Source organism: Cornus florida, unplaced genomic scaffold, assembly GCF_030987335.1.
Source record: "Cornus florida cultivar Cherokee Brave unplaced genomic scaffold, ASM3098733v1 CherokeeBrave_3.0.0_Hap2_Chr11, whole genome shotgun sequence".
NCBI lineage: Eukaryota > Viridiplantae > Streptophyta > Magnoliopsida > Cornales > Cornaceae > Cornus > Cornus florida.
In genome coordinates this window covers 77,112,304-77,126,334 of record NW_026775581.1, presented here as the reverse complement: position 1 = coordinate 77,126,334, position 14,031 = coordinate 77,112,304, and the positions used below count along the sequence as shown (strand labels likewise).

At 36.1% G+C, this 14,031-nt stretch overlaps 1 protein-coding gene across 2 annotated transcripts in view; it reads right to left on the bottom strand.

Moving 5' to 3' along the window:
• LOC132284812 (CHD3-type chromatin-remodeling factor PICKLE) overlaps positions 1–14,031 on the bottom strand; it is a 68,123-nt gene that overhangs the window by 28,996 nt on the left and 25,096 nt on the right. For both annotated transcript variants that reach the window (XM_059786944.1, XM_059786943.1), the window contains exons 11-18: positions 12,576–12,626; positions 12,367–12,466; positions 9,404–9,546; positions 9,219–9,316; positions 8,716–8,854; positions 8,322–8,491; positions 4,383–4,449; positions 4,168–4,290 (exon numbers count right to left, since the gene is read on the bottom strand). In XM_059786944.1, the coding sequence (XP_059642927.1) occupies positions 4,168–4,290; positions 4,383–4,449; positions 8,322–8,491; positions 8,716–8,854; positions 9,219–9,316; positions 9,404–9,546; positions 12,367–12,466; positions 12,576–12,626 (891 nt within the window). The remainder of the gene's footprint in view (positions 1–4,167; positions 4,291–4,382; positions 4,450–8,321; positions 8,492–8,715; positions 8,855–9,218; positions 9,317–9,403; positions 9,547–12,366; positions 12,467–12,575; positions 12,627–14,031) is intronic.

The window sequence follows — 14,031 nt, the reverse complement described above, 5'->3', positions numbered from 1 at the left end:
GTCTCTAGTATCATGGTATGGGAAATCTTAGTATGTCTTGGAAAACATAGACGTAATTAATACTCTTGGGTAGTCTAAAAGCCAGTCTTGGGAAAAAGTAGTATCATTAATTGTTGTCTTCTAAAAGAAACAGTCTCTTATCTGTCGTATTCAAGTCTTATCAATATAATTTTGAGCTATTTTCAGAGTATAAACTTCTCTTAAGGCTTTTCCCAGATTTCCCTTTAGAAATCTAGGCTCCAAAAGTGATTGGAGTATTTTTAGTCTTCCTTACTGTTGTAAGAAGACTAAGTTTTTTTTTTCTGTTTGCTTCAAGTGGTATCAGAGCCTTTCCTCTAAGATCTGTGAGTACTGCAAAATGCAGATCCATGGCTGGGAAAGGAAACAACCAAGTGGGTAATACAGAAACATCTTAAGCACTAAATGCTGGAAATGTTGCTACAAAAGAAGATTTGGAGAACCTGCAGCAGTAAATGCAACTACAAATTAATCAATTGTTCACCAGGTTGGAGCAATCAGGAGTCCTTTGCCCACCTAATCTGACCATTGGAAGATAAAGGGGACTTTAAATGAATGTATATCAACATGGAAATTGGAGGAACCAGCCTGCTGTAGAAAGATTTCAGCAAGTTGCAGATGAATTTTCTAGAAGAAGAAGATGGAGTTTTACCATATGCAAGGCAGCCGGCATTCAATCGTAACATTGAAGATCCACATATTAAGGTGGAAATTCCAACTTTCACTGGGGAAGGGCAGCAGGAGGTTTTTGACTGGTTAAATGAAGACGAAAAGATTTTTGAGTACCTTGACCTTCTTGACAATAAGAAGGTGAAATTGGTAACTATTAAGATGAAGGGATATGCATCTTCTTGGTGACAGCAAGCTCAATCAACCAGAGTTCAATCTGGAAAGGAGTGTGTTCAATCCTGGACAAAAATGCAAAGGATGATCCGGAGCCAATTCCTTCAATTAAACTATGAAGGAATGCTATTTCAGCATTACCAAGTAGTTCACTCAGTTTGGGAATACACAAACGAGTTCTATAAGATGAGATATCAGGTACAGTTGGCTGAAACAGAAACACAGGTGATTCATAGTTATTTAATGGGATTAAGGCCAGGTATAAGAAGCCACATGGAGTTACAGCCTTGTTGGACCTTAGCAACTGCTGCCCAATCGGCAACGAAGGTTGAAACACAGCAAAATTAGTCCAGCAGTTGTTCAAATCAGTTCAGAAGGGGACAAGTACAATTGGAAGCTGGACTTGGTAAAAAAAAACATAAAAGGCTGGAGCAGCAACCAATGTTACGCAGAAAAATAATACAGCATGTGCTGCCTATGGACATGGTCGAGGCCGGGGACGTGGAGCAACAAATACTGCAACTGGGAGTAGTTGCACACCATTTCAGTGCAATTGGGAATAGTAGCACACCATTTCAGTCCATGGGAAATAAGATTATGTTACAAATGTGATAAAGAAGGTCACAAATCCTCTGACTGTCGAAAGGCAACTAGTAACTTGCTCATCAACAAAGATGAATCAAATACAGAGGGTCAATTTGATGAAGCACAAGATGATGAAGATCTGCTGGATTTTGTAATTAAAAAGTATTACTATAAAACTTTGGGAAACGGTAATAGAACAGAGGTTAAGAAAAGAATGTCCAGTGTCTGATAATCAATTTGGCTTTATGCCAAGAATATCAATTATAGAAGCCATTTAATTATTAAGCGAGTTAGTGGTTGATTGTAGGAGCAGGCCAAAGGATCTACAGATGGTTTTCATAGACTTGGAAAAAGCATATGACAATGTACCAAGAGATATAATTTGGTGGGCTCTACCAAGAGAACATATTTCTCTATGATTCATTAAACTTATTAGGGATATGTACAACCATATAAAAACAAGAGTTGTACTATATGTGGGGAGAAGTACAATTTTCCTATAGAAGTACAATTGCATAAAGGGTTAGCGCTAAGTCGATATATATTCACAATGATAAAATAACGAAAGACTTACAAGGATACATTCCATGATCCTTGGTATTTGCTAATGACGTAGCACTATTGGGTAATTCTAGGAAAACTTTAGCAGAAAAATAAAAAATTTGGAGAAATGCATTAGACTCAAAAGGTTACAAAATTAGTAAAACTAAAATAAGATATATATATTTTTTGATAAATAAAAGAATATTATAAAAAGACGCTCAAGAGGGGAGCGAAACCCAAGGAAATACAAAAGAGCACAAAGGACTCAAGCCTTCATAGAGGCCAAAAAATCAACAATTTCCCCCAACGATCTATGATCTCTCCCTGAAACCCAACAAAAAAGAGTTGAAATAATCGAGAATTTAAGCACCAAAATCGACATCGCCTTTCCTTCGAAGTATCTCCTATTCCTTTCAAGCCAAATACACCACTACACACAAAGCGGCATAGCTCTCTACGCATCCTGACTGAGAGCCCCCACATGGCAACCTCTCCACATCTCAATCAACTCTCTAGTAGATCCTGGCATAACCCAATAAAACCCAAATAAGCCAAGCATCAAATCCCAACACTCTCTAGCCAAAGAGCAATGAATAAGAAGGTGATCCACAGATTCCTCATCACGAAGACACATATAACAACGATTGACCACCACCTGGCTTCTCCTTCTCAAATTATCCTGGGTTAAGATCCTACCCAGAACCGAAGTCCACACAAAGAAAGCCACTTTGAGAGGAGCCTTAGAATGCCAAACAGACTTCCAAGGAAAACGAACTCCAGGATCAAAAGAGAGGCACTTGAAGAAAGACCTCACCTCAAAACGCCCCTTGGAGTTTGCGATCCAATACCAACAATCCGAATCCTCCACCACAATCCTCCACCACAGATCCAATAAGATATATAGAATGTAAATTTAGTAATGCTATTGAAATGATAATATAGAGAGAACAATTCTACACTAAAGCATTACTCGAAATAATCATTTTCAATATTTAGGATCAATTATACAATAGGATGGAGAGATTGATGATGGTATATGTAGTAAAATTGAAATAAGATGGACAAAAATGGAGGCAAGCTAGTGGTGTTTTATGCAATAAACGAATATCAAATAAGCTAAAAGGGAAATTACATAAGCTAATAATTAGACTAGCTATCTTAGATGGAGCAAAGTGTTGGCCGTTAAAAAGAAACAACAATGAATTAATGTCCTTGAAATGCAAATGTTGATATGGATGTTAGTAACAACTGGAATAGATGACGTTAATAATCAACATGTAAGGGAGAAATTAGGTGTGGCACTTATTAGTGAGAAACAAGAGAAAGTAGCTTAGGTGGTATGGACATATTCCATGCACTGATGAGAAATAGAACATTGATTTGTGTAGAAGGTAAGAGACAACAAGGATGACCGATAATAATGATTTTAGAAAATGCATAAACTATGTGAAATGGATTATGATAGACAAGAATGGGGAAAAGGAATCCATGTGGCAGAACCCATTCATATGGGCAAGGATGATGATAATGATAATGAAATAAAGAATGAAAACAGAGACAAAGCCACCAGGAAACAAAAGATAAGAGGGAGATGAAAGTGCATATAGAATTCCACTATGTAGATTGTCCCAATTTAAAAAATAAATAAATAATTACAGTTCTAAGTGTATTCTTCTTCCTCAATGTCAACAACAATGATCATTATTGTGCTGCCACAATGATTTTCCACCATGAACCACAATCCTAAATATTGTCACCTAATCCAATCAAGGTGAAAATGCATAAAGAATTCCACTATGTAGGTATTCCCAATTAAAAAAATAAAAAATACAGTGCTAATTGTATTCTTCTTCCTCAATGTAACCAACAATGATCATTATTGTGCTGCCACTATGATTTTCCACCATGAACAACAATCCTAAATATTTCTATCACCTAATCCAAACTAGGTACTACCTCCGATCACGGAAGACACATTATTTCTTAATTCATCCTTCCTTCTCTTGCTACTCATCCAACTCAATATTCTCATTTTGAACTGGAATATTTTCTATGATCTTGTTGATTTCCAGCAATACATAACCTAAACTAGATTTATAGTAGTCTTAGTCAATTATCCTCCATTTGCCGTTGAAAAGGAAAAGTTCATTATTTTTAACCTAAAAAAAAAATTCCTACCTGGTTAATGTTTTGTGCTTTGAGCCTCCCGACAACTAGATGTTCCAAAACCATTTTCTTCTTGGTCATCTGCATCATCCTTTCTTCAATGGTCCCTCGTGTTACAAGCCGATAAATCATTACCTGCAAAATTAGAAGAGATTATCTAAAACGATCATACCAAGGTAACACACAACAATGATCTGCACGAACAACATTGACCAATGATCCTTAACCTTATTTGTTTGCCCAAGTCGATGAGCTCTTGCCATTGCTTGTAAATCAGCATGGGGATTCCAATCACTGCACATAAAAGAAACTAGTAAAGGGGGACCAACAGATGAGGAAGAATGTGAGTAAATTGACATATAAGAGATGTGACAAAAAAAAATTATAGATCTCTAAATTTTCATGTAGTATAAAACAAAATGAATCTTCAAATATTAATTCCTCATTACAGTGGCAACGCGTAACTAGAACTGAACACTCCCTCCTTCTCATGATAAATGCATAGTAGCATACTATTAGGTGATCGACAGTTTAAGTTGCAAATAAATGCATTTCTAAGTTATTGAAGAGATCCATGTTATACACAGTTTAAGCTGCAAATAAAGGCATTTGTAAGATATTGAAGAGACCTCAAGATGTCAATTTAATCTGCCCTATCCTACCCCTATTGGGACGGGGTTGGGATCATTCTAATAGGGTTAGGGGCAGTTTTAGGAAGAGAGTTTAAAACCTACAAAGCCCGGAACCCGCCCCGGTTAATAAATAAGGGCCCATTTGGCAATAGCTTCTGCTTCGTGTTTTTTGCTTCTGCCACTGTAGCGAAGCAAAAGCATGAAGCATGTGCAACATTTTTTTACCAAAAAAAATTTCATTTTTTCGCTTCCAAAAATCTTGCAACAAATATCTGAGGTGCACTCTTGCTTGCTTCCAAGCAGTTTCTGGGCTTAAGATTAATGTCGGAAAGAGTGTGCTTGTTCCAGTGGGGGATGTTCCAGATATTTCCTCCTTAGCTGCTGTTTCAGGGTGCGGAGTTGGTTCTTTTCCTCTTCCTTATTTAGAATTGCCTTTGGGAGTTTCTTCTACTCTGGTTGGGAATTGGGACTCAGTGATTAATAGATATGAGAAAAGATTAGCAGGATGGAAAAAGCAGTATCTATCTAAGGGTGGGAAAGTCACACTTATAAAGAGTACTCTTTCATCCCTTCCTACCTATTTTTTATCTTTGTTTCAAATTCCATGTTCTGTTGCTTCCTACCTATTTTTTATCTTTGTTTCAAATTCCATGTTCTGTTGCTGATAGAATTGAAAAAATTCAGAGGAATTTTCTATGGGGTGGAAGGGGAGAGGAGTTTAAGTATCATCTTGTTAATTGGGATCAAGTTTGCCAACCATTGAGATTCGGAGGGTTAGGCATTCAAAAAATTGTTCCTTTTAATCGTGCTCTCTTAGGAAAGTGGTTATGGCGATTTGGAAGGGAACGACATCGTCAGTGAAGAAGAGTTGTCTCGTGTCGTTTTGGTGAGGGGAGTGGGGGTTGGTCATCTCTTCCAGTCACTATTACAGGAGGCGTTGGTTTGTGGAAATTTATTCGGAAGGGATGGGATGTTTTCTCTACTCTTATTAGATTCAAAGTTCGTAATGGCAGGCATGTTCGTTTTTGGGAGGATCTTTGGTGTGGCGACCAGTTGCTTTCACACTCATTTCCTAGGCTTTATAGCATTGCAACTAATAAGCATGTTTTCGTGATTGATTGTTATCATCTTGATAACAATGGAGTTACGTGGGATGTGCGGTTTAGGCGGTCTTTTCAGGATTGGGAAATGGAGGAAGTTTCTGCTTTTTTGGATATTTTGTATAGGCAGAAGGATATTAGCAGAGGGTGTGATGATATTTTGTGGGTTCCTTTGGCTCATGGTCGGTATGATGTCCACTCTATGTTTATTCATTTATCCAATTTCGTTGGTTCCAAGTTTCCTTGGAAGTCCGTGTGGTGCTCTAAAGCCCCTCTTCGAATCGCGTTCTTCGCTTGGACAGCTACATTGGGGAAGATTTTGACTTTGGACAATTTGAGAAAGAGAGGCAACATCATTGTTAATTGGTGTTGTTTATGCAAAGATGATAGTGAATCCATGGATCACATTCTTTTGCATTGTCCTGTGGCGTTTGGTTGTTGGAGTTTTATTTTCAGCATTTTCGGCATTTTTTGGGTAATGCCTAAGCACGCTTGGAAAAGCTGTCCTGTTAAGAAACAAGCTCGTGCTTATTGGAAGATTGTTCCTCATTGTGTCTGGTGGTGTTTGTGGCGTGAGAGAAATAACAGATCCTTTGAAGGAAAAGAATCGTCCTTAGCTAATTTAAAAATTCATATTCTTCGTTCTTTATTCTTTTATGTTAGAGGAAGTACATGCTCCTCGATTGATGATTTCTTTGATCTCTTGGATTCTATTGGTCCTTAGATCTTTTCTCTTGTATTAGGGATGCGTTCCCCTTTTGAACGTTTTTCTAATATATTTTTACTTATCAAAAAAAAAATCTTGCAACAAATATACATTACCAAACTGACTTCCAAATAGTATTGAACACACTTCAAAGCAGAAACATTGCTTCTACTTCAAGTCAAAGCAGAAGCACAAAGCAACTGTGATTAACAACTCTCTCTCTCTCTCTCTCTCTCTCTCTCTCTCTCTCTCATTTCCCTCATACGGCGTCAATGGTAGCACTACAGGTGCCTTTTGATGGAGATACAAGATCAATGCGAAGATCCACTGCAACTGTGTATATGTTATACATGTATACATGTGTATAGGTTTTCTGTAGGCTTTTGTTGATATGTGTGTACGCACGCGCGTGAAATATATGTAAACAAGTTTTGAGCTGAGCACAAGTTTTTGGTGAACATAGCCGAGCCAAGTTCAAACACTGGAATCGATTTGAGCTCGAGTAGAGCTCAAACAGGCCACTACTTTGCTTGACTCGACTAGTTTGCAGCCCTAATAGGGATGCTTGTTTTATGTGTTGTGAAACGAACTCCTATATTATATTTCGTAGCTGCTTTATTTAAAACCTATTAGTGGTTGCATTTAGATTCATAATATTATTAAAAATAAGACCAAAAATTAATTTTTTGTATATTTTGTTTTTTTGAGATTTGTCGTATCGCTGTATCCATGCCATGTCGTGTCCATATCCCGTATATGTATCCGTCCTTCCTAGACCGTGAGAGAGAATTTTTTCACATAGACATCCACTTCAATCCACCACACGCGTCAACGATGGCTTCAAATAATGAGTGATAAATGCAATGGTAAAACATGATTCATGAAACCCCACCTTAATGGTTAGGGAAGAAGTTCCTCCATGTAGTTAGTCGAGTTGTGCACTCTCCGCACCCATGCTCTACTTTTTGAATATTTTTTGTGTTTACCTATCTCTGTGTATGTGTTTTTGTGTGTCTATGCATCATAGCCCACCTCCCAAGGTGTAGAATACACAAGGGTTTTAGGTGCAAAAAACAGTCACAAACTATGAACATCCTCAATATGAACCAATTCTAGGTACAAATGCAATCAAGGAGAAGTGGCCCATAGCCACTCACTTTTCCTAGGGGCAATCTCGGATTGAGCATTGGGCCACAATGTGAAAAGAGCATAGGGCAATAAGCCAAAAAGAGTATCATCATCCTTGCCTTATATTTCGTACAAATGGGATGGGCCACATGGATTCATAAAGCCATTTGTCCTACAAAATTTAATTTTTTTAAATCATTTCTTAATTTTTAATAAGTGTAACAATGACGCTATATGGAGGGGGCATAGAAGGGGAGAGAAACCAAATATTCTACGTTTTACCATACTATATTTAATTTTTTGAAATTATTCTACAATGACATTATTATCAAAATAAATGATCATTTAAGTTTTACAATAAACACTTTCTCAATAATTGATCCATTGCATCAACTTTTAAATTGCTTCCTAATATTTCAGGCTAGATAATCATGACCCCAGTAATGTTATTTATCTCAAAAGTCTATACCACACTTAAACTGTAGCGTACTCAATTTCCTCTCCATTCTCAACTAATGCTACCGCTACCACAACATTATTTCAAAAGCAAATTACAAAGGTAAAAAGAAGAAAAGAGTGTGACTCCAAATAAATATCTACCTGTCATATATAATAACCGTGTCAGCAGTTGCAAGGTTTATTCCCAAACCCCCAGCTCTGGTAGATAGCAGAAAACAAAATCTGGAAGAATTCTTGGCATTAAACCGATCTATTCGAATTTGTCTATCAGCACCAGCAACTCTTCCATCAATCCGCTCATATTGCCATTTCTAACAAAAAGTAAAACAGAAGACAAATCAAATTTTCAAAACAGCATGTTCACCTGGGGGCAATCTAACCATGAGCTCACCCCCTAAACCGTGGAATTGAACACGAGCTCAATGTGAGTGCGCCATCATGATAAGTTTTTTCTTTTCCAAATATGTAGCAGAATCTCTATAGACCATCCACCATCAAGTAAAAGAATAAAAGAAATCTAGTTTAACATCCATACCCTAAAGGAACAATATTCTTCTAGTAGATCCAGCATATGCTGAAATTGTGTATATATCAGAACTCTATGACCACCCTCCCTAAGCTTCAACATCATTTTATCCAAAAGGTGCAATTTGCCAGAATATTCCAGCAGCTGTCTGTTAAATAGAAAAGAAGAGCAAGAGAAATTTGATGAACAGAACCAGACAACATATTATTTATCATTACCATAACATTGATCGCATAACAAATTTGACAACATATTACCGGGCAATTAAAATGACTAATCTTGACATATACACAGAATCATCATAAATTTACTTTTTCTTAACACACAAAATATAAATAAATAAATAAATAAAAATAAAAAATCTAACTTGTAATATTCATACAAGCTTCTAGGCTATAGGTACTTCTAATAATTAGTAATAAAAACAATTGTACAGCAGTTTTAAGCCAATAAACCTACTGCACTATAAATAACAGAAGTAACAGTATAAAATTCAGAATGCATAAGATTACTTGTAAAACTCATTTGCATTATCAGGTTCAAGTCCTTCTAACATATATGGGTGACAACAAAGCTTCCGCAATTCCATAACCACGTTGATAAGAGAAATCTGATATCAGGACCATTGAACAAGAATTGAATGTTAGACCAAAATAACAAAAAAAGGAAAATTAACTCACTAGAACTTTAATATCACCTGGGGACCACTTCGACGAGTTAGGATCTGATAATTACGAGTCAGAATGGCCTTGTAGTATTCCTTCTGCTTACTACTCAATTCCACACGCAAAATCAGCTCCTTTTTAGGAGGTAGCTCCTTCATTACATCCTTCTTCACTCCTACAAATTCGTAAAGAAATGTTTTTCATCTATGTTTCAGCAAATATTAATGATTTAAAAAATAAAAATAAAAAATATGTGAACAGAAAACCAATTTCTTCAGTCACTAATAAAACCACAGCTCTAGCAAGCCAAGCATTGTTCTGATTTTATGCCTAGAACATGTTAAACAAGTGATTTTTTTTTTTTTATATGAGCAAATCAAATGTTATTCGAAAATATCAAGTAAATCTTTGAAGTAACTTCTGTTTAGGGCCACATTTGATTTGTGGGTTTAGTGCATGAACCAAAAAGGAAAGAGAAAGTGTAAGTGATATCCCTCAATTTTCTTCACATATACTCTCTTGTTTAGATAAAAAGACCATTGCCAATTCTAGTTCCTACCAATACAGGGTGATGGAATTGGCTGATGGAGTGCACACCAAAACTTTTTCAGTACTCCACAAAGATACTTGCCATAATATTCAAACCAACATTCTCATTCTACAACAGCACCAAGCAATGACCCTTGAATAAATCAGAACTTGAAGTTTTCTTTTCTTTTTCTAAACAAAAAAGAAATATAAAAAAGAAAGAAAGATGATAGGGAGTTGAAACAAGAAAAGAGAAATGACATGAAATAATGATCATTTCTCACAAAATATTTTCTCCATTATCTAGCCAAAGCACAACAAAAAACCATTCAAGAAGGGATGGATGGTTTCCAGATGATTTTACCAAGAAATACAAGATAGGCTATCATGAATGCTTTTTCGAAACCCATTAAAGAGCCAAACAGCAAAATATGTTGTAAAGCATAAAATATATGTGAAGATACATATTAAACGAGTAGATACACAACTATTACGTGGTTCAGCCACTAGGGCCTACATCCACGGCACAAAGAGCCCAAAGGGCTACATATATTTCATTATAATCCCTCTGTTCATACTCAATACAATGGTGGAGGCTCCTCTATATAGGAGAAGAAATGATACGAACAGAAAGAGAGAGACAATGGGAATCTTTCTCCACTGATTTCTCTAGTAACTGTAAATCTTCAATAATTGGAAACAACAACAACTACGAGAGGATTTTCCTCCACTGATTCCTCGATTAAATCTTCAATACTCCCCCTCAAGTCGGAGCATGAATGTCTAACTTGCCATTGGGATGACGAGTAGTAGCGAGAGAAGAGAGAAAGCGAAGAGCAATGCTACCGAACACATTAGCAGCCCAAACAAGTCAACAAAACTGCCGGAGACATGGAAAATGCGAAGAACAATGCCACCGAACACACCGGCGGCCCAAAACAAGTCATAAATAACACCGAGAAACCCTTAACAACATTTCAGATGCCAAGGGAATACCCCAAAATAGGGGTCCGAACCTAGAAAGAGAAATTAGGCTCTGATACCATGTTATAAAGCATAAAATATATGTGAAGAGAAAAATTAAACTAGTACAACACACAACTATTACGTGGTTCAGCCACTAGGGCCTATATCCATGGCACAATGAACCGAAAGGGCTACATATCTTTCATTATAATCTCTCTTTTCATACCCAATACAATGGTGGAGGCTCCTCTACACAGGAGAAGTAACGATGAGAACGGAAAGAGATAGAAAATAGGAAACAAGGAGGACTTTCCTCCACTGATTCCTCTAGTAACAGTAAATCTTCAATAATAGGAAACAACGTCAATTACAGGAGGATTCTCCTCAACTGATTCCTCCATTAAATCTTCAATGAAATAAAACGTTGTGCAGAAGCTTGTCCTGCTACAAATCCAAGCCCATTGCTAAAAGCTAAAGCGTAAAACAACTAGAAATAGTTTCCAGGAGTGCTCACCACATGGCTTGCAATATGGCTGAGGCCAATTTAGAGATCTGAATAAACAAATGCGTCCTTTTATCACATTCCTTTGGACCCAATCTGATGTCTGAATAAACATTTGTTTTTGTTCATCAAATTCCCTTGTACACAATCTAAAAAGAATACTTGGAGAAAAGGGAATAGAGAAAGGGAACACGAGCACCAGTCACAGTACTCTCAACTCCATTTTTATGCTTCTTGAAACGAGTATCGTTATCCAAGAAAAGAATATTGCATATTACATTTTTGCTAACATAACTAAAGGAGTTCCAATTAAATCCATGTCACAAGTTCTATCTGTTGCAAGGTGGCAATGCAGCTTTGTTGCAGCTTATTCTTTCTTTTTGACATTGATTGTTGTCATGCATAGTCTAGTGTGCGACATGATACATTATTTGAGTTTTGAGTTTTCTCAAAAAAGGGCAAGAGAAGGCTTCTGAAGTAGCTCCATTGAGCATCCTGTGAAGTACTTGGAGAAATTAGAATGTTTTTTCAGTGAGACGAGCTCCTTAATTTACAAATTGAAACTATTGGAGTTGACATCATTAAACTTCTGCTAGAGGAATCTTTTCCTTATTCCATTGATTCTTTCATTGAGTTATCCAGGTGTCATTGTTCATGCGGATAGACACAAAGGTGAATATCATTTTGGCCCTTTTTTTCCTTTTTTCTTTTCTCTTTGTTTTCTTTTTTCCTTTTTCTGGTGGTCAGTATATAGGTGGATAAAATTCTCTAGAGTCCAAATGTAAATGGGATGCATCTCCATTCTTGGCACCATCTGTTGCATTGCTCTACTCATCAGAACAAAACAAATCTAAACTAAAATAAAAGCTTAATACGAATTGACCAAGATCAAAATATTTCCCAAGTAATAACGAAAATAAGAACTATAAATTGAAGAGGACAATAAAGAAAGTTTAAAAGTTATCTAAGGAAACGATAAAAAAGAATTAAGAATTATACTTCTAAGGAGATGGGGGGCCAACATTTTATGAAGCCTTGACACCTGCTCCTCTTGATTGATATCCTTGAACTCCTCCTGGAACTCCTCTAAACTTCCAAACTGCAATTTTTGCAGAAAATACTGAGAGAATGCTTTTTTATTTTATTAACTACATGTAACTAGGCAGAATTTTCTTAGTAATTCTTCTACAAAGTTGCAGTGAACTCACCTTCCCAGCATCAAGGAAGTGCATGAGCATGAAAAGTTCGTCAAGGTTGTTCTGAAATGCACCAGAAGTTCATTGGTATACAATCAAAAGATATTAAATGTACAGTAACAGATTGATATAAAACCGCGTATAAAAGGAGCATTTATTTCTTTGAATGTTTATTAAATGATATCTGTACAATTTGTATAAGTTTCTCTAAAATATAAGTGCAATGAGTTGAAAAAAATAATACTCTGTAAATATACTGATATTAATTCTATACAAGGAAATATAAACCTGCAAAATTTAGCATGCAGGAGCCAAGGTGGTAGTACCACAAAGGTAAACGAATTGGCATGACATTTAAAAGGAAATGATGAATCATGGGTCTATACTTTAGGATTATAAAAATTTCGGGGGAAATAATATATTGAACACAAATAAGCTCCAACTAACTGGAAACAATATCCTGTTGCAATATCTCTGATGACTAGGGTGAAGAGCTTAGCGTCAGTTCGTGTCAATAGGTAATTAGGGGTTTTCTAGGTTTTGAAAAACTGGTAACCTAATTGTACAATTTCTTTCTCTCTATGGATTTGCTTGGACCTTTTCCACTTACAAAAAAGTCTGCATGTTCATTATGTGATTGCTTACTTTTACTTTTGTAGGCTTCATTGAACATGATGGATGGATTGAATACATGTCTGCTAGTTAGTTTAATATTTGAGTTATCATTAATTCGATTTAAATTCAAATTAGTTCAAGACCAAGCCTTACACTTCTCTATATTTGAGCTGAAGCTTATAGTAAACAATTTTCTCACATTGGAACTACAAATGATACATTGAAAGGATTCTTTACGTCTTCTAATATATGGGTTGACTGTTTTGCTCTTGTATATTCCCCGCGCCGGGGGGGAAAGGATCAGGAGAGTTATTTCCTATTCACTAATTTTTGTAGCAATAGTTTGTTCCACAGAAGGATTAATAGCATTTTAGATGTTTCAGATCTACTTATCCAAAATAAATAAATAAAAAGAAAGAAAGAAAAAAGAATATGTTTTGGATCTATTTACATACTTTAAGGTCATTTAAACTTTTATTTTCAAACTTCGTATGGCAAAACAAATACACCATTGTAATAAATATCTCTATGGGATAAAGTCAGTTGAAAACAATTAACAAAAGTTTTCATCTGATGAAAAATAATCAAACTTCATTTTTATTAAAGAATACACATCAGGTTGATGAGAATGTAAGAAACAATATATCATCATATATTATATAACAAATTTTTCGAATAGCGGGAACTAACAAAGATGAAGTGACATCTAACTGTCCGCGATGTCAAGATGGGGCTCTCCACCAGGTGTTACATTCATAGCTTCGGGGTGTATTAACGTTTGGCATTTACCTACTCTGACCAAGATCTTTACTGATGAGACCATACTACAGCTCAGTGGAAGAACCTTACGACA